The sequence below is a fragment of the Myotis myotis genome, unplaced genomic scaffold (assembly GCF_014108235.1).
Source record: "Myotis myotis isolate mMyoMyo1 unplaced genomic scaffold, mMyoMyo1.p scaffold_m19_p_19, whole genome shotgun sequence".
NCBI lineage: Eukaryota > Metazoa > Chordata > Mammalia > Chiroptera > Vespertilionidae > Myotis > Myotis myotis.
Window position 1 is genome coordinate 14042973 of NW_023416323.1, and position 19922 is coordinate 14062894.

Consider the following 19922-nt stretch of genomic DNA (forward strand, 5'->3'; position numbering starts at 1 on the left):
AGTCCTCAGTTTCTTCACCTGTTCACCTCACAGGCTTGCTGTGGGGACAAGATGAGGTGGTTCGTGCAGGGTGCTCAGGGCAGGGCCCTGGCATTGTTGCCTGTCAGTCCCTGTGCAAAGGGCCTGAGGCAGCAAAAGCTGAGATTACCTGTTGTTATCTGTCAGTACCTGTTGGTGCCTGTGCAAAGAGCCTGCGGCAGGTTACCTGTCATTACCTGCTGCCTTCCTACATCCCCCCGCTTTCGTGAGGGTCAAATGAGGTAGCAGTAGGAACCAGACTACAAAAGATCAAAGCGGGAGCTTGATATTTTGGCAGCAACGTGGATTCAAGGAGGGCAAAGCCGGGAAAATGAGCTGTGCTGATGCTAGCAGGTCCTCCTTCTGCAGAGGGTTCTAGAACCCCAGGGCTGGGAGCCCTGGTCGATGGCCAGTTCTCAGCCAGGCAGTGTGGGCTGGGAACCACAGGCAGACATGGACAGTGATGGATGGGGTGGCTTGTTCCGGCACATTCCGTGTTCTTTCCCACCAACTCCGCCTGGCCTTGGAGAGCTGCTTCCTCTGTCGATGGATTAGTGACATTTCGCTGGGAACTGGATACCCGTCTGGGAAAGACACAGGGTGTCCCTCGGGCCCTGGGAGCACAGGGTCTGGGAATGTTCTTTAGTGCTGGGAGCAGCAGGCAGGGGGTGGGGAGCTCTGACTGTGAACTAGAGCAGGAAGCCCAGATCCCAGGGGCTGGAGAGGACAGGGTGCTTTTGCCCACCCTCTCCCCTCTCTCTCACTAGGATGTCGTGAATCGCTCCTGCACACTCAGACGATATCAAGACACCAGCCACTCAGGAACCAGCAGGCCCCCATCCCTTGTGCATCCATGGTGGGAAAGACAACAAAGAAAGCCCCTATAGGGGGTGGGGGACAGCCCATTAGAAGATGGATAAGTGCGGGGGTCCAATGGCCAGGGCAGGCCTTGGTCTGCCTCTCACAGGCTGGTGACCTTGGAGAGCCAACACCTGGGCCCTGACAGCGCTTTCTAGGGACGCTGTGTGGACGTGCAGGGCACGAGCCCAGCTCTGACTGGGTCTGAGAACACCTGAGAGTGGACACTGGAGGAGGGAGGGGACAAAGAATGGGGAGGGAACGAGTGTCTTGTGGGGCTGGCCCAGGATTACGGGTGGCGGTTCGAACTTTGGGAGCTCTGCCCCCTGAGCCGGCTCATGCTGGCCCCCTCAGCAGCCTCGGTGGGAAACGGGAAAAGGGTGGCCCTCTCATGGGCACCTAGAAGCCAACAGTAGGGCCCTCCCCTGGATTCTCCCATTCCCCCCATACCCTGGCCACTCCTGCTCTCACTGGCTTATGGGCACAGGGTCCCTCCTGGACGTCCCTACGCTGGCTGCCTTGGGCAGGAAGGTTGTGTGAGAGCTGCTGGGGGTCTGAGCCTCCCAGTGAGTCTGGGGGGACCCCGAGCAGCCTTAGCTCAGTATGAGGCCTTGAAGGGGGGCAAAGCAGGAAGCCAGCACAGGGAGAACAGAGTTACCCCTGTCTGGTGGCTCCTTAGAGTGTAGAGAGGCACCTGTGTTTGCCCTGGGGGTAAGGCCTGGTGAACCCCTTATGCAAGGAAGCCGCTGAAGAGGTTTAGGCCAGAGAAGCCATGTGCGCACTCCAGACCCGCTCCAGCTGCTGTGCAGAGCCCTCAGTGGCTCCCGCTGCCGTGCAGGCATCTACACTCGCAGCCCAGCCCCAGCTGACCTTCCTTCCCGATTTTTCTGTGCAACTAGAGGCCCTGAGCACTCGCCTCTGGCCTTTGTGCTCTGTTCCTTGCCCACGGTGCTGGTCCTCCTCATCTCCACACCACCTCTGCTCTGCACTGAGGCCCGTCGTTTCCTCCTTTCCGAGGCGGGGTCTGGGCTGCGGGCAGCCTCAAGAGCAGGGACCCAGCACATGAATTGCTCTATAACCCTTTGCCGCATTTCACTGAATGCTCCTATGTTCAGACCCTTCACCTGATCTCATCGAACCTCCAGCTGCCCCTTATGGAGGCGCGGAGATGAGGTAACTTGCCCTAGGTCCCCTTGCCCGGAGGGAAAGAGAGCCAGGACTCAAACAAGATTCGAGAAAGACTCATGAGCTCCCGTGTGGCGCACCTATGGTCCTAGCATGCTCAGGACCCACAATCCAGGCAGGAGCTGGGGCAACATGATGCCTCTTCTAAAAGGAGAAGGGTGCCTGTGGGTGACAACCACGAAACCCTGCAAACCCATGTGACTGCAGGGAGGCACCCATACTTGCTGTGTGCCCTTGGGCAGATCACTGCACCTCTCTGTGCCTGTGAAACAGGGGGCTTTGGTGAGAATAAAAGGATTGATGACTGTCCAGTGCCGAGAGCAGGACCTGCCTCCTCTCCTACGCCTTGCGCCTGCCTCCCTCTCCTTTTCACCCAAGGTTGCTGGGCACCAGCGGAGCTCTGCCTGCTCCAGCCTCAAGTCCCAGCAGGCACTGTGGCATGAGTGTATCCTGAGCCCGCTCTCAGGCTGTGGAGATAGTGCGATGTGTCAAGCTGTCCTGCCTGGAACCTTCCTCTGCCTCTCTGACCACTGAGGGTCCTGTTAACAAGCTCCGTGTAGGAGTGTCAGTACATTGAGTGGCCCTCCCCAACTGAAGGGGTTTTCCTTTATCGGCTTTTCTGGTCTGTTTAGTCTCTGAGGCTTCGGCCAAGCCCCAGTGTGGAAGGGCTTTGGAAAGTCAGAACAGGCCTGCGGCCCGTGTCCCAGGTTGGCATCCGAAACACCCTTCCAAGCATGCTGGTGGCACTGCCTGCCCTGGGGTGGCCTGGTCAGATGAAGGGCTGGCCAGGACAGCCTGCACCCTTAGGGGTGGCCCAAGGCCCACGGCGGCCAGCCACGCTTGCCTTCTTTGGTTGTCACCAGCGACTGGCCACCGGCCCTGCAGCCAGGCATGGTGTTGACGGGCCCCACAGCTGCAGTGCACATGTGCCCAGCCATCAGCCTCCTGACAGGCTGGCTGTGGGGAAGGGGGAGCGGGGTGCCCGGCGGGAGGGAGGCCAGCGGCTGCAGCTGAGTGGACAGCAGGTGCTGCGAGGCTGGGTGACGGCTGATTCTGGCTGCTTCCCTCCATTGGCCCAGCAGGGCGGGGCTTCCCTCTTACCCCCCCGGGACCCTGGAGTGTGGAGGACTGTGAGAGCCCCTCCCTGGTGCTGCGGACGGGTGGGCATCTCCTCTCTGTGAGGGGGAGGTAGGGAGAGATGAAGGGAGGTTTGCACAGCATTGAGCATGAGATAATGGTCATGCCATTTGTGAGCATTATTAATCACCATCCCCAGAGGCGGGCCACCCCACACACACATGTCTATGTGTCTGCCCTGAGCAAGGGGCGAATCAGGGGAGAGCAGAGGGAAGAGAACTATAGCCACATGGTGACTGCTAAGGGGCACTGAGCCTTGACGGCCGTTCTGCCCCACCATCTCCCTGGCTCTGGATGAGACCCCATCAGCGTTAGCAGGACGAGCTCAGGGCAGGGTGGCTGCGCCTCTTTATGTAACAGGTAGAGAAGGTCCACCTCCATGGCCCTGAGCAGCTGGGCCATCCGAAATCCCAGCCTCTGCTCCCAGGTCTTTGTGGCCTACGCGGGCGGGCCCTGGCTGACCCTGTGTTAAGATGGAGCGGGGGCCAGTGCTCACCCCCTTCCACCTTAAAGAATGCCCAGGCAGCTGCTGGCTCAGGGCCTGTATGTTTGGCCAGAGTAACTCAGAGGCCTTTTCCTCTGCGTCCTGCTTTGTGGGGCCGGGAGCTCAGGCCCCACCCAGGTTTCATGTTGCCACTTGCACCCTCTCCCCACGCAGCTGGCCCCTAGCAGAGCATCAGACCACAGAGGACTTTTGACCGTTTCCAGGGCCTCAACCCTTGAGCTACAGACCACACCTTGAGTGGGCAGACCGAGGCCGGCCTGAAACTGACCATGTCCCCAGCCTGGCTGCTCCCAGGAATTGCCCAGGGCCAGGAGATGGTTATAAAGGAGTTTCCACCACCCCGTGTCTCCTGGAAGACCCCCATTCCAGCCTGAATGGGGCCTCAACCCACTGCAACAGCCTCACCTGGGGCCCTGATGGAAACACAGATGCCCACCCTCACCGGCTTAATCAGAAAGGGGGGTGGGGAGGCCGGCATGTGCATCTGAACAGGCCCTTCAGGAAGTGCTGGTGGAGGCTGCCTCAGTGGGTGCCGCCCGACTCCCGGGTCCGCAGTACCAGAGCGCCCACCACCCCAGCCCATGGAGGATCCAAGCCCCCGTGCTGGCCAGCCTAGGGCTCTAGCAGCCTACCTGAGATGGGCTGACCCAAGCCCACCCTCTGGTCCCAGGTGGGTGAGATATCAGCCACCTGTGAACACACCTGGGGCTTATCTGGGATTGGCCAGGCCCTGGGGCCGGATCTGGCTTTGTGGGCAGAGACAGGGCCACCTTGGGTCCAGCTGGGTAACCGCCACCTGGGTCCCCAGCAGCACAGTCCCAAACCCAGCTGCTGGGGGCCGGGGCTTTTCAGGCACGAGGTGTGGCTGGGGAGGCGCTGCCCCCTCCCTGCTCCGCCTGCTTCACTGGCTTTTCTCTTCTTCTCCCCTCCCCGCACCCCGCACAGCAGTGGACAGGAAGGAGAAGAAGGCTGCCGCGATGCCTGACTCCCCCGCGGAGGTGAAGACACAGCCCCGGTCCACGCCCCCCAGCATGCCGCCCCCTCCACCCTCTGCGTCCCAGGGCACCACACGGCACTCCTTCACACCCCACACAAGTGAGTAACTCCGGGCTGGGCACCACATGGGGCAGAGCAGAGAGATCTCTGGGGCCCTTGAAGTTGCTGAGGTGCCAACCTCATTTCATGCTAATATAGCCGGTGCTCCGGTTCCTGTGCCCTAAGCCCTGAAACATCCACCGTTGAACGGCCCTTGAAAGGTGGGGGCCCATCATGGCTCAGAGGCCAAGCTTTGAGGTTCAAATGCCAACTCTTCCACTTCGTAGCTGTGGGCCCTTGTGCAAGCCACACAACCTCTCTGGGCCTCACATTCCTCATCTATACAGCAGAGCTGGCTGTGGCCCCTGCCTCGCTGAGCTGCTGTGCAGACAAGTGAGTTCATAGCAGTTCCTACCCAGTGGCTGGCCTATCGTGAACATTCCATCAACGTTGGCTGTTATGTTGGAACTCGGCGGGGGTCGGGGCTTCCCGGTCAGACAGCAGGTTACGGAGTGCAGGTGAACTCAGTCAGGCCTGCGCCCTGCTGGAGAGCCGGCAGAGGCGGCTCTGGTCTCCGAGGAGCTCCCCACCAGCTCTCATACCAGGGGCTCTGCAGCCAGGCCCCCGTGGGGGGTGCAGGTTGGCCAGAAACTGGGGTCAGCAGGGCCTCAGCTGCCAGCAATGTGGTGGGTAGAACAGACCCTTAGGCAGTGCCTCGCCAGCTGTGGGTACATCCAGGTTGAGTGTCTCGACCCTCACAGCAGCTCTGGGTCCTCCGGAACCCACCGCCACTGCTGGAGTCTGTTCCTCAGAGTCAGAGAAGTCGGGGACTCCGTGATTTGGGTCCCTGAACAGTTGGGAAGGAAATCCTCAGGTTTGCGCCAGGGGCTTGGCAGTGTGTCCTAAGGGTTTCTGATGGGCATTGGAGAGAATCCGTGCACCACCTCCACACCTCAGGACCCTTCCCAGGCTTTGAAACCCAAATGAAGCCTCTCTGGTGTGGCAGGAGCCACGGACTCCTTAGGTCAGTGATGGCGAACCTATGACACGCGTGTCAGAGGTGACAGGCGAACTCATTTTTTTGGTTGATTTTTCTTTGTTAAATGGCATTTAAATATATAAAATAAATATCGTAAATGTAAATCTTTGTTTTACTGTGGTCCCAAATATCAAAAATTTCATTATGTGACACGGCACCAGAGTTAAGTTAGGGTTTTTCAAAATGCTGACACGCCGAGCTCAAAAGGTTCGCCATCACTGCCTTAGGCTGTGGCTCCTGGTCCTCACTGGGCTAAGCAGTAAGAGCAGCTGTCTCCAGCCAGGACCCATAGCTCCGCCCAGAGTGTAGGGTGAACCACAAGGCCGGTCTAGATCTCTATGTCTGGACACAAAGGGCGCCGGGTGTGCCACCCAAGGCTGGCCCCAGCTTCATGGCCCAGCCTCCCTCAGGAAAAAGGCATTGGCTGTGGGGTCAGGCTCGGCCCCTGATTTGTAGGATATTGGCTTAAGCCAGTCTCCTGACCCTCCGAGCCTCAGTTTGATAAATGGAGTGATAACACCTGCTGCCGTGTGTGGCAGCCTGAAAACAGGGACATCTCAACACACAGTAGGAGCTTAGTGACCAATACCCTTCCCTACACCTTCGCTTGGCACAGAAGGTTCCGGCTCCCCCTTTCTAGCAGGTCTTAGCTAGGGTCCCCATGCATCACAGAGACTGGAACAGGTCCTCAGCTCTGCCTCCTGCCCCAGGACGGGCCCAGGGCAGCAGGCTCTCACTCCACAGTTCTCAGCCCACAGGTCCGCGTCTGCCTTTGTCAGCCACACTAGAAGGGGCCAGAGGCTGGGCTTTCTCACACACACAATTCTTGCGTGGCGCTGGCCGCCTGGTCACCCTGCCCTCTCTTTTGGCAGAGTCAGTCCTCACCTCTGAGTGGAACGCAGGCAGCATCTCCATCTACTCAACAGCTGCCACCCCGTCAGGGCCCGTAGGTAGAAAAGGGGGGCATGAGTTGTATTTAACTTCACAGCCTGCACCTCAGCCAGGGAGAAAAGGAATGACTCCTGCAGGGCAGCAGCAGCTCCCAAGGAAAGGCCATGGGCCACCACCTAAGGCAGTGGTTCTCAACCTTCCTAATGCCGCGACCCTTTAATACAGTTCCTCACATTGTAGTGACCCCCAACCATAAAATTATTTTCAATGCTACTTCATAACTGTAATTTTGCTACTGTTATGAATCGTCATGTCAGTATCTGATATGCAGGATGTATTTTCATTGTTAAAAAGTGCACATAATTAAAACATAGTGATTAATCACAAAAACAATATGTAATTATATATGTGTTTTCCGATGGTCTTAGGTGACCCCTGTGAAAGGGTCGTTCGACCCCCAAAGGGGTCACGACCCACAGGTTGGCGACCCACAGGTTGAGAACCGCTGACCTAAGGTGACAACCCACCTCGTGTTCGGTCCCAAGCAGGAGAAGCCAACAGACACTTGACGGTCAGGCCAAGGCTCTGAGGCTCACGGGCACATGCGTCTCCCTCAGCCTACTTTTCTCCAGGAGCCCATGTTCCAGAAAGCAATGGTCTGGGAACCAGATGTTTCAGGTTGGGGACAGGGCTAAGGTCAGCTGACACCACCTCCGTGTGCTTGCAGGAGGCCTGTGAACAGGTGTGCGTGTGGGCAGAAGGCCTGCGTGTGGCTCAGGGTGCTCCCCTTACACCCTCCCATCCCCGTGCGCCCTCACCACTGCGGGCTCATGCTCCTGGATTCGAGGTCCCGGCTCTATTTAGAGCACAGAGGTCATAAGAGACAAGTAATTCTTTTCTAAGCTGATGCTTTAGTTTCACTGGGCTGCTGGGGCCATCTCTCTGGGTGTCAGGCCACCTCTAGGTGGCCTCAGATTTGTTTCCTACCGAAGAATTCCCTGAGAGCGGGTGGTTAGCCATGTCCATGCACCTGGCTGGTGGCAGCCTGAATGGACGGAGCCTCTGTGCTCAGCCTCGGATTCCTGCCAAGAGTCTCTCCAGCTTCCCTGGGACCAGCCTGTGAGCCAAGCTGACCAGAGGCTGACCTTGAACCAGGGCTGGAGGGCTGTGGTTTTCTTGCCCAGTGACGGCCCTAGGCACAAATTCATATTGAAGTTGAAGCTGTGGTGTGCTAGGGAGATGGACAGGGGGGCTGAGAGAACTCTGGGGAGGAATGTAAGGAGCTACTCTGCAGCTGGGAGGACCCTCAAATGGCTAACACTCCAGCCTGCCCTTGATTGCCCCATGTGACAGGGGGCTCACTTTCTGATTACAGCAGCATAGCCTGTCTCCTCTGGCCTCCGCTCACTAATTCCAGCTCAAACAAATCAAATCTTCTTTCCTGTTTGGTGCTTCCTCCCCTCATGACAGTTCGGTCCTGGGCTTCGTTTTGGAACCATCATTGGGTTGTCTGTCGATGGAGACCCCTAGCCCTGATTCATAAGTCAGCTCAGGCTCTGGGTCCCTTGAGGATGGTGCTGAGTGGGGTCAGCAGGCACCTTCCAGGAAGAGAACGTTTTAAGAACCAGGTACCCCACTCATGCAGATGGAGATGCCAGAATTCTTTAGGCCCCTGGGAGGTCCCACCAGAAATGTCCTTAAGAGAGCCCATAGTCAAGCCCCATCATGTAACCGAGAAAGCTGAGACCTCAGAAGGGAATGACTGGCCTAAGGTGGTGACAGGCCCAATCCCCAAAACTGCTGTCATAAAGCAGAGAGGGGAGGGGCCGATTGAGACACCCCGCAGGGCAGAGCCACCTGCCCGTGGCCCCCTTCCTCACAGAGTGTTTTTCTTATTTTGCTTACAGATCGAGAGGACGGGCCTGCGATGTCCCTGCCCCACGGCCGTTTTCATGGCTGCTTAAAATGGTCTATGGTCTGTCTTTGTAAGTAAAATAACAAAAACCACAGGCCTCCCAGGAGGTCCTCACCTGCACCCTCTGCCTGGGAAGGCCTTGACGATGACCCCACTTGCCTACACAATCCACTACTGCGTCTGCATGTCAGTGAGGTCTGAGGAGAGAGGTCCGAAGGGCAGGCCCAGGAGAGCAGAGAAGCCGGAGTCCTCAGACCCATAGTCACCTCCCAGCCTTGCTCCTCACGACTTGTGTGACGTTAGGCAGGTGGACACCCTCTGTGTTCCTTTTCCCCGATCCACAAAACAGGGCAGATATGGCCGATCCCAGCGTTGTGAGAAGGTAGAATGTCAATGCAAGTCCGTAGCTTAGCAGCTCAAGGGCAGACCCCAGCCTGGGTCAAATCCCAGCTCCTCCTCTTCCCAGTGGGGCGACCTTGGGCAGGTACCACCATCTGTGCCTCAGTTTCCCCACCTAGAAGTTGTCATATGCTGCTGGTGGAGTCGGCCGGAGGCCTGGCACATACTGGGTGCTCAGTGGACATTATGGTCACTAGTGGACATTTCCATCAAAGTGCTCAGGCCACGGCCGATGTCCATAACAGGAAGTTTTCATGGAGCGATGCTCAGAGTGATGTCAGCCAGCATCAGGACAGGCACCCACTGCAAGCCGGTTGGACTGCGCAGCCCAGGCGTGGCTGCCGCTCCAAAAGGAGGTGACATAATGATTGTGCATTATTTATGTCCTGTGATGCGTGGTCCTCCTTGCCATTATTCTGTGATGCCTGGCCTTGCTCTTGGGTCCGGCCGTCGCTGCACTGCAGCGCTATCAGGACGGTGTGATTCCCAGCCCGAGCTGCTTCTGCAGCAGGGAGAGGGGCTGGCAGGGAGGCTGTTTGTTGGTTCATCATCCCAGCCTGACCCCCGCCCAGGCCCAGGGCTGGGGAGCTGCGGGGGTGCTAGTGTGTGCCCCCAAACCTCAGCCGGGGACACGTGTGCGGTCTAACTTAGTAACACACCTGTTGTGGAATGAAAGCACTTGTGGCCGGGGGTTATTTTCGGCGTCTCTTTAGCAAGCTGCTGAGACTGCCCGGCAGCCTGAGGGAGGGAGCACGGGCCAGCGAGGGCAAGCAGGCCTCCGGGAGGACCCAGGCACCGAGGGCAGGCTGGTAAGGGAGCTGCAGGGAGGCTGGGCCCAGGCTGGGCCAGGGGCCGTGGGTGGGAACCCAGGAAGCATGGACAGCCACACATCTTAGAAGCCTCCGGAAGGTCCAGACCCCAGGTGATAGCCCAACTCTGCCACTCGGAATGAGCCCCCCACCGCGGAGAGGTCTCCCGTGGCAGTGGGCCATCTCCTGGCCTGGCTGGTGTGACCGCTGGTGGCCGTCATCAGTCTTGACCAGGGTGTGTGTGTGTGTGTCAGGGTCCGCCGTGGGGTTGGCTGGAGCTCGCTGGTGAGACAGAAAATTAGCACAACAGTGGAGTCTTCTGGTCTGTCCAGGGTCCTCTGGATGATGCCTCAGACGGGGGGAGGACGGGGCCTCTTCCTGTCCTGTGTTTGGAGTTCTCTCTTCATCCCAGAGTGAGAGGGAAGGCTGAGCAAGGCGCACCTCCCTGCGGGACTATTCCAGAGCTGGTGTCACTTCTAGGGTCCAGAAGGCGCTCCTACGATCATCCAGACCAGGGAGGCAGACAGGTTTCCACGCGCATTGTGTCAGCCCTGCCTCATCAGTGATTTCCGAACTTCTGCTAAGTGGGGGCCAGTTATTGATGCGTGATCACCCACATGTGAAAGCAATCAAGGCCAAGCGTTTCTGGCTCCTTCTATGGGTAGAAGAACAAGCGTGGTTCTCTCAGCCGCAGAAGCCCGGAGCAGAGGGGCCCAGCACTGTGGAGTGGGGAAGTGCCGCCCCTGGTTTGGGCCAGGGGTCATTTGCATATAAAGAAACGAAGGCCAGGCCCAAGTCTCACCCCCATCTAAGCTAGTGCAGGTGATATAGGGCCTCAGGCAGGGTGCCCACTCCCAACCCCCGTGCCAGGAGTGCCCACAGGTGTAGGACGAGGGAGCAGGCAGATGAGCATACAAGGGGCTGAGTGTAAGAACAAGAGTGAGCCGCCTGGAGCAGGTGCCGGTGTGGTAGCCAAGGACGCAAGGTGTGAGCGGCTCCCAGGTTTAGCAGCTGAGCCTCAGGCCTCCCAGAAATATCCAGCTTCCCCACCCCGAGTCCCCTCCACCCTTACCAAGGGCCCTGGAAGCCTGTGACCTCTGACCTCTCTGTAGACCCTGGAAGTCATCACTAGGGTTTCTGAGGCTAGGGGACAGGCATGCAGGTGATCGGGCACAGAGGGCTCCCTCACCTCCAGTGTGAGAGCTTGTCACCCAAGCCTGAGGGAGGAGGTGCTGTCCTGGGACCATTTCCCAGCACCTCTGGCCTCTGCCAGCCCTGGGACACCCTGGATGATACCGCCAGGGCCTGGGTAACTCACAGCCCTGCTCCTGGGGCCCCTGTAGTGTGTGCATGTGGGTCCCTTAGGTAACTTGCTGGTTCTCCACATACAGCCTGCGCAACAGCAGCACCCAGCCCAGGGGCTCCCCTGCCAGGATCCAGCCCCACTTGTCCTGGGGTGTCTGGGTCCCTCTGCCCCACCCGAGTCCCATCAGCACGGGGGTTGGAGCCCTTGTGTGGGCGATGGCACCTGATTGGGAGTGGGCACCTCGCAGGGCTGTCATGGTGGAGGAGAGTGGAGGAGTGGTCTCCCCCGAGGAGAGGGGAGTGGGCCAGCAGGTCCCTAATAGTGGAGAAGCCCCTCTGTTCACAGTAGACACTGAGCAGCCTGGGGGGTGGAGGGTCTGACCAAGCAGCCCCCACTCCCTGAGACCTGGGACGAGGCTCCACCTTTCCAGGCCCCGGATTACGCATCTGTAAAGGGTGTGGTGCTCCCATGGCGTCCCGGTGACTCTAGGCAGGGACCCTGGCTCTCTGCTTGCTCCTCACTCCCCTCTCCCCCACAGTAATGAACGGCGGCAGCCACTCGCCGACAGCCATCAACGGCACCCCATCCACGCCCAACGGCTTCAGCAATGGCCCAGCCACCTCATCCACAGCCTCACTGTCCACACAACACCTGCCCCCAGCCTGCGGGGCACGGCAGCTCAGCAAACTCAAGCGCTTCCTCACCACCCTGCAGCAATTCGGCAGCGACATCTCCCCAGAGATCGGGGAACGCGTCCGCACGCTTGTGCTGGGGCTTGTGGTGAGTGGGGCAGCATGGCCACAGAGGATGAGGCTGCTGAGCGGGGACGCGGGGATACTGGGTCGTGCCCAGCCCTCGGGCCTCGTGCCCTCTTCGGGCTGGGTGGACGGGGCTTGGGCTGATGCGTGGTGGTTTTCTCCCCTCAGAACTCTACACTGACCATTGAGGAGTTTCATTCCAAGCTTCAGGAGGCCACCAACTTCCCACTGCGCCCATTTGTCATCCCTTTCCTGAAGGTAACAGCAAACCCTGCTCCCTCGTGCCAAGGCCTCCCCCAGGAGCCCCAAGTTCATTCTCTGCCAGCTCTGACCAGGCGTCATGCTCAGCCATCCCATACCCAGGGAACAGCTCTGACTAGTTGCCAGACCGGATTAGTCAGCCACCAAACCCAGTGCTGTAAGAAAGCTCTCCAATCAGTCCTGTTATTATTTACTAAAGGCCCGGTGCACAAAATTTGTGCACGGGTAGGGTCCCTGGGCCTGGCCAGCAATCAGGGCCAATCAGGTTTCCCGCCTCCCAGCCTCCCTACCTCCCAGCCTCCCCGCCTCCTGCCTCCTCCTTCCCTCACTCCCTCAGTGCCCAGCCACCGCCGCTGGTCACCTGGCATGTTCCACGCCGCCTCCTGGTGGTCAGCGCACGTCATAGCAAGAGACAAACTCCCGGTCGAACTCCTGAGGGGACAATTTGCATATTAGCCTTTTATTATATAGTATTGGCCAAAGGCACTTGTCTACTGTACAGCTATTTTTTGAGCACCTATATGTGCCAGGTACTGTGCAAGGCTTAGGGAGATAGCAGGGAGCACAGCAGACACAGTCCCTTCTGGAGCCAATGGCCTGGTGGGATGGGAGACAGCCAACCAGAAATAGCTATAAATTCTGTGATGTGTGACACAGGAAGGGGCAGATGATGAGGGCTGGGGAGGGGAGGGAGGGAACCCGGTGGAGAGCAGGGCACCGAGCCTTCCAAGCATGTGCAAAGGCTCTGGAGAAGGGTGTGCCTGCTATGTTTGAGGGATAGTGAGGGGGAAGGGACAGAGGACAGATGGAGGGACAGGTGGGTGGACAGACAGATGGTGGGTGGTATGTTGGTGGAAAGGTGGGTAGATAAACGAATGCTGTCAGATGTAAAAAACAAAAACAAAAAAAAAAGGTCGTGTGGTCAAACATGGAAGATAAACAACGGACCAGGCTTCTCAGCGGGAAGAGCTGGTGTCTGGTGGCAGCACCAGGGGCTTATGAGCGATGCAGGTTCCTGGGCTCGGCCCCGACCCACAGAGTCAGTACCTACATTTCCACAAGGACAAGCACAGGCCTAGACCGTGTTACGACAGAGTCTTCACTCAGTACTTCTCAGGGTCTTCACTCCCCTAAACGAGGGTCACCCCCTCCCAGAAGGGCCAAGAGGAAACAATTCCCAAAAGTGTTTGACCCCATGACCCTTTGCTGCCGTGCACCTCCTGAGGTCAGGGTTCCCTGGGGCTCTCATTTCCCAGCCTCTGAGATGCTTCCAGAGTGGGCCGTACTCACCGCACGACCGGGCCCTGGCAGGACAGAGCAGACGAGACACTCCTAGGTTTGAGCCCTGCCCCTGCAGCTGAGCCCCTGTTGGCCTGGGCCAGGCTGGTTCGCCCCTCCATGCCTCATTTTCTGCAGCTGTAAAGTGGGAATCATTTTCAGGCTGTTAGCAAGATTTCGTGAAGCAATGCACGTGAAGAATTGGCTTTTGTCATCTGGGGACTTAAAAATGTTTTGCAGACAAGGCATGCTTTGCAAAACACCTTCGACACCTCCCCTGCTGGCCCCTAGGATCCCTGTAAGGAGGGGTGGCACAGGCATAGTTCCTGATTAACAGGTGGGGAAACTGAGGCCCTGAGGTCTCCCCCGCTGGTGGAGAGATGGAGCCAAGGCTGGAACCTGGCTCCGTCAGACTCCAAACACCCCCTGCTTTTACAGGGTATGTCCCAGACCCACACCTTGTTCCCTGCAGTCCCTTGCCAAGGGGACCCCACTTTGTGCCCCCACATCTACACCCTCTCTCCCTCCCTCCTTCCTGCCCTTCCGCCCACACCCCACTGAGCTCACACTCCTAAGCTGGCGACAAAGAGGCTGCTGGCATGGAGCAGGGTTTGGGCCCATCTGGCAGTCATTTGCAATTCATTAGGAGCCCTTCCCTTCTCTCTCCTCCTTTCAACTTACTGCTGACTCCACCACTCCCCATCTTCGGGGACACAGTGCGCCTGCTTATTCTGTCGGATCAAATATTTACAGCAGATGTCCAGCCCGCCCGCGTCAGCTGCCCTTGTTTATCCGAGGAGCAGGGGTAGGGCCAACATCCGCGTCCCCTGCTCTCCCCAGCCAGGCCTTGCCCAATGCCCACTGTGCCTTGCACCCCAGCATCCTCCCTGACACACCCCCATGAGGCGCTGGACAGGACGTTCCCAGCCTAGCACGGCCTGCTGAGGTATCTCTCTGCCTCAGTTTCCCCTCTGTCCACAGAAGCTCTCATATGCTATTAGGGCTTCTGTGCCTAGATTGCTCTTTCTATAGGGTGAGCGACCTGCCTGCAGCGCCGGGGGCCTGGGATCACACCCAGGGCCCTGGGTTGACAGGACTGTCAAGGACACAGTCCATTCCTCTCACTGACATGCAGCTCCTGGGGGGCAGCCAGTTCTGTTTCCGGGGGTTGTTGACAAGGCCCTGGCCTGTCCCCATGGTCCTGCCCGGGGAGCAGCCCCTATCCTCCTTGTTGTAGGAGCTCTGGCCCCTTTAGGACCCAAGCATTGTGGGGGGTCCTAGCAGGAGTGCCCCCTGCCCAACCCACTGTGTCACCTCCTCTGTGACCTTCACGGGTACGATGGTGCACTAGGCCCACTGTGTGGGCAGCGTGCGGTACCCTGACGGCAGGGCCCTTGGAGCTATCGTACTGCAGAGAGGCAGGAACTCTGGCTGAGAATGCAGCTCAGGCTCAAACCCCAGCTCCACCCATGGGCTTTGGAAAGACTCTGGCCTCAGTCCTCTCCCCGTCACGGGGGATGTGACAGCCACCTCACGGGTTGGCATGGAAGAGTTAATTCATAAGAAGCTCACAGGAGCCCTTCACGTCCAGGACGGAAGGCGCAGGTGCTGTTCACAGCTCCAGTTGCCGATGAGGCAAAAGCCAAAGGAGTTAAGTGACTTCCCCAAGGTCACACGGCAAAGCAGGGGGCGCTGGCCGCGGGCATGCCGTTTGTGGAAGATGTCAGCTCAACTAACACCGTTATTGTGGTTGTTTTTGCAAACACTGACTTCCCTCTGAAACAGAGTTCCCATCTGTGAAGAGGGCAGTTCCAGGCTTTTCTGCAGCGTCAGAACCTTCATTCAGACAGTAGAGTCCAGGTCCAGAGATCATTGCCACCAGTTTAGTCTGTCTAGCACCAAAGTGGTGAGGCCTCCCTGGCACCTGGGCCTTTGGGGACACAATGGGAACTGCTGCCTGGAGGGATCTGCCAGTCATGGCCCTCCACCGTCTCTACCCATTTCTTCTGGGCTGGGGTCCCTGTTCCCCAACCCAAGGACCCTGGGCCCCCTGCACCCTTTCCTGAGCTCAATGCTGTGCCTGGCTGAGTGCTGGGGCTTTCCAGAAGCTGGAAGAGGCTGCCCCGCCCAACCAGCCTCCACCCGTGGTCCCGGCTCCCAGCTGGCCCCAGCCGGCCAAGAATCCAGATGTTTCTACCACCCCAACAGCGACCAGCCGGTGCCTGTGCAGTCCCGCCCTGCCGGCCGGCCAAAGGGAGACTGCGAGGGAGAGGAGGGGCCAGCCAGGGAGAGGAGGATGTTTGGCGTCTTCAGACCTCCCGGGACCTCCTTCCCCAGCTCATGCTCCTAACATGTTCGCCAGATGGCGGGCTGGCCCGCGTTCAGCTATCCAAACAGAAAAACAGACCTGGCAGCCGGCGCTGCTTGACAAAACTGCATCGGCTGCTTGATTGGGTCCGGGTGTGCTGCTGGGTTCTGGGGAGGCAGAGGCAGGAGAAGGCTGTGTGGCAGCTTTGAAACGCCATGAGAAAGTTGGGGAATTGTAATTATTTACAAATACTTAGAACTCGGGCTCTCCCAAGTGGCCTGGTGCTGGGCCTCCATCCAGCCTGCCACCCCCTCCCCCACAACCCCACTCACCACAGTGGCTCTGGGAAGTCTCTTTGGAAGGCACATGAGGAGCCCATTGGCCACCCGGCAGGGCATTCTGGGAGGCCCCAGAGCCAGGGCAAGGGCACAGGCAGGAGGGCATAGTTGCTACAGGCAGGATCTGCATTTGAATCCTGTGCATCCCCACGTATCATTCCCACTCTATGCCCTAGTGTCCTTACCCATAAATGTGGAACCAGTCACAGTGTCCATCCCTGAAGGCTGTAAGGACCATGGGTGGTGCAGCCACAGGCAGTGACACATGTGGCAGCTCAGAGTGGTATGCACACTGATGTGCGTAGCCCCAACGCCAAGCTTCGTTCAAGGCTGTGCAGCGGCTTCCCATCAGCACGTATGGGGGTCCAGAGCAGACACGCTGGGGTCCTGCTCCCAGCTCCTCCATCTCTAGTTAGCTGTGTGCCGGGCTGCCCACGTCCTCGCTCAGAGCCCTAGTTTCCTTCTCCACACAGTGGGTGATCGGGTGCCTGCTTCCACGGGCACAGGCAGGGAGCCGTCATCATGGTCCTCTCCTCGCCTTCTCCAGATGCCACCGTGGGAAGGAGCTCAGTGAAGTGGAGAAGCCCCAGCCTGGGAGACCAGGATCTGGGCTCAGATCCCCTGTACCCCAAATCACTGTGTTCCCTGCGGGGGCACACTCTTACCTAGCCTTCCTGCCTGCCCTCGTACCCAGGTTGTAGTGGAGGAACTTGATACCCAGAGAGGTCATGCGCCTCCCCCAAAGTCACACAGTGAGGCTGCACTCACCCAAAGTCACACAGTGAGGCTGCGCTTCACCCAAAGTCACACAGTGAGGCTGCGCTTCACCCAAAGTCACACAGTGAGGCTGCGCTTCACCCAAAGTCACACAGTGAGGCTGCGCTTCACCCAAAGTCACACAGTGAGGCTGCACTCACCCAAAGTCACACAGTGAGGCTGCGCTTCACCCAAAGTCACACAGTGAGGCTGCGCTTCACCCAAAGTCACACAGTGAGGCTGCACTCACCCAAAGTCACACAGTGAGGCTGCGCTTCACCCAAAGTCACACAGTGAGGCTGGCCGTCAGCCTCCCTGCCTGGCATCAGAGCAAGGCTGTGCACCCTGTGCCCTGACCCCCATCGTCAGTGAGCCCACGCCCACCCTGTGTCCTCCCCACAGGCAAACCTGCCCTTGCTGCAGCGTGAACTCCTGCACTGCGCCCGCCTGGCCAAGCAGACCCCTGCCCAGTACCTGGCCCAGCATGAGCAGCTCCTGCTGGATGCCAACGCCTCTTCCCCCATTGACTCCTCGGAGCTCCTGCTGGAAGTCAATGAGAACGGCAAGAGGAGGACACCTGACAGGTACTTGGAGGTGTCTCCAGCCGGGAGGTGGGGGGGTGGGGGGAGAGATAGTGAAGGGACCAGTTGGCTCTGGTGCCACAGCTCAACAGGCACCCTTGTTCCAGTGCTGAGAGAACTGGGGTCAATGCTATTGCCCGGAGCGAGTGAGCAAGCTGGTCAAGTTCAGCCTTACCTGCAAGGCCACTGCCCAGGCTGACTCAGAGAGGCTGCCCTGCCAGGCTGTGGGGAGGTCTCAGATGTCCCCCTGGGGGGGACAAGGGGATAGGAGGGGAGTCTGGAGGGAATTCCATGGCGATTCCCTTGGTGCTAGATATGGACCCCAAGTGCCCAGGAGCCTGAGGTACCCGGGCACATGGGCTGGCCCTCACTGCTGGGTCACAGAGATGGGTGCTTGTCCTGCTGCCAGGAGAGGGTGTCCCCCTCTCTTTGTTCTCTCAACAGACGTTCAGACTTCATGACCACTAGGCCCCAGAGCCGGTACACCAGGAGCGGGAATCAAGGCTGGGTCCCCAGTGGACTGGTTTCACCTCTCCCTGTCTCCCCCTTACTCTTTCTCTCTGTGCCCACCACCTCTCTCTCCCTCTCACCTCTCCTGCTTGGACTTCTATCCACGGCTCCTGGTTCTGTGACCACTGACCTCCTGCCCACTCTCTTGGCCAGGACCAAAGAGAATGGGTCAGACCGCGACCCGCTGCACCCAGACCCCCTCAGCAAACGGCCGTGCACCCTGAGCCCTGCCCAGCGCTTCAGCCCCAGCAATGGGCTGCCCCACCCCACGCCGCCACACTACCGCCTCGAGGACATGGCCTTGGCCCACCACTCCCGTGACTCCTATCGCCACCCTGACCCCCGGGAGCTTCGGGAGCGCCATCGGCAACTCAGTGAGCAGTGTTCTGGGGGCAGGGGTGGGCATGTGTGTGCATGTTAGTAGGAGCACACGTGCACCTGTGTGTGGGGGGAGCATTCAAGAGCCACTGTGTGCACGTGTCAAGACGCAGAGGAGATGGGTGGAGAGAAAGGATGTGAGTGGGGAACTGGCCCCAGGGCACAGAAGGGATCCCCACCCTGGCTGGGTTCCGGAAGCTTCTGAGGGAGAGCCATCTTTCCCGGACCTCCATCTGGGGGGCAGTTCAACATCCTCACCCGCAGGGCCCAAAAGGTCCTTCCCTCCCAGGGGATATGATTGTGAGTGTGCCTGTCCTGAGGCCCCGACTGGACGGAGGCAAGCACAGACGGGTATGGGGCCTGGGGGACCTAGAGCCACTCAGTTTGCCCTTGGCCCCTGAACAGGTGTGTCATCTCGTTATAGAGACAAGAAAAGGGAGGCCACCAGGCCCTGCAGCTGGGGCAGAGAGGGCAATAAATTAGCTTCCTGGGCCCAATTTCCACATAGGGGCTGCTTCCCACACAACATCAAGCAATCCTTGGACGACAGCATAGTGTCCTGCGACTGAACTCAATCCTGACATTCTACCTGGAGACGGCATAGGTCCCATAGGCTAAGGGTTCGGTCCGACAAGACTGCCCACCCCCTTCAGATGCCAGTCACAAGTCCAGGTTGTCACCTGTGCTTCTGGCCAGCCGACTGTAAATCAGAGGTTCCCACAACCCCCACCTTGCGTTCAGTTAATTTACTAGAATGGCTCACAGACTCAGAGAAACATTTTCTTACTAGATTACCTGTTTATTATAAAAGGTTACAACTCAGGAACAGCCAGGTAGAGATGCACAGGGCAAGGGATGGGGAAAGGGTGAGGAGTTTCGTCCACCCAGAAGCTCTCCAAACCTTCCTGGGAGGAGCAGGGGTTTCATGGTGAGCGCAAGGGCTCCTCTGAGCTCCGAGGACGCCCTGTGATACACCCTTGGGCAGGTCACATGACCTCTGTGCCTCCGTTTCCTCCTCTGTTGGCGGGCTCTAACAGGAGTCTCACCCTCAGGGTCGCGTAAGGACCGAGGGGGTTAATCCAGTGCAGAGTGGGGGCTGTGTGGCCAGCTGTTATTGATGTTACAGACAGTCCTCGGGTTACGTCGGACTCGACGTACGTCGTTTTATGGTTACGTCGCCCTCTCCCATTTACAGTATTTATTTTAAAAAAAAAGTCCCATCATTTCGACGTATGTACATATGTGCTTTATGTTTATTTATTTACCACAAGTAAAGGTCAGGAATTGTTATCTTTTAATTTTTTTTACTGTTTCACCTCATTCCTGCTGTGTATGTGCTCCGTGTGAGCGACGTAGGTGCTAATGTAGGTGAGTTCCGACTTACGGCAAAAATCGCATTATGTCGCGCCGTGGGAACGGATCTCCGCCGCAACCCGAGGACCCACTGCAGTGGGAAAAGTCTAGGGTGGAGCACTCACCTCTTGCTTGCATTGTGTCCTTAACTCCATTCTTAAAGGGGGCTGTGACGTGTTCTCATATATGTGTGATACGTCAGCACATCATATCACAGGTGAGGAGACTGAGGTCCAGAGATCATAACTGACATGCCCAAAGTCTTCTGGCCACATCTGCCTGACCACTGGCCATCCCTGGGGGA

General features: G+C 58.4%; 1 protein-coding gene across 3 annotated transcripts in view; it reads left to right on the forward strand.

Annotated features, from left to right (window-relative positions):
- CBFA2T3 (CBFA2/RUNX1 partner transcriptional co-repressor 3) overlaps window positions 1-19922 on the forward strand; it is a 62101-nt gene that overhangs the window by 29658 nt on the left and 12521 nt on the right. Inside the window, exons 2-7 of one of the 3 annotated variants that reach the window (XM_036346257.1) lie at window positions 4649-4798; window positions 8576-8653; window positions 11636-11877; window positions 12024-12113; window positions 17199-17380; window positions 18041-18261. In XM_036346257.1, the coding sequence (XP_036202150.1) occupies window positions 4681-4798; window positions 8576-8653; window positions 11636-11877; window positions 12024-12113; window positions 17199-17380; window positions 18041-18261 (931 nt within the window). In that variant the 5' untranslated portion in view covers window positions 4649-4680. The remainder of the gene's footprint in view (window positions 1-4648; window positions 4799-8575; window positions 8654-11635; window positions 11878-12023; window positions 12114-17198; window positions 17381-18040; window positions 18262-19922) is intronic. The other 2 variants (XM_036346255.1, XM_036346258.1) reach the window with 2 other exon arrangements.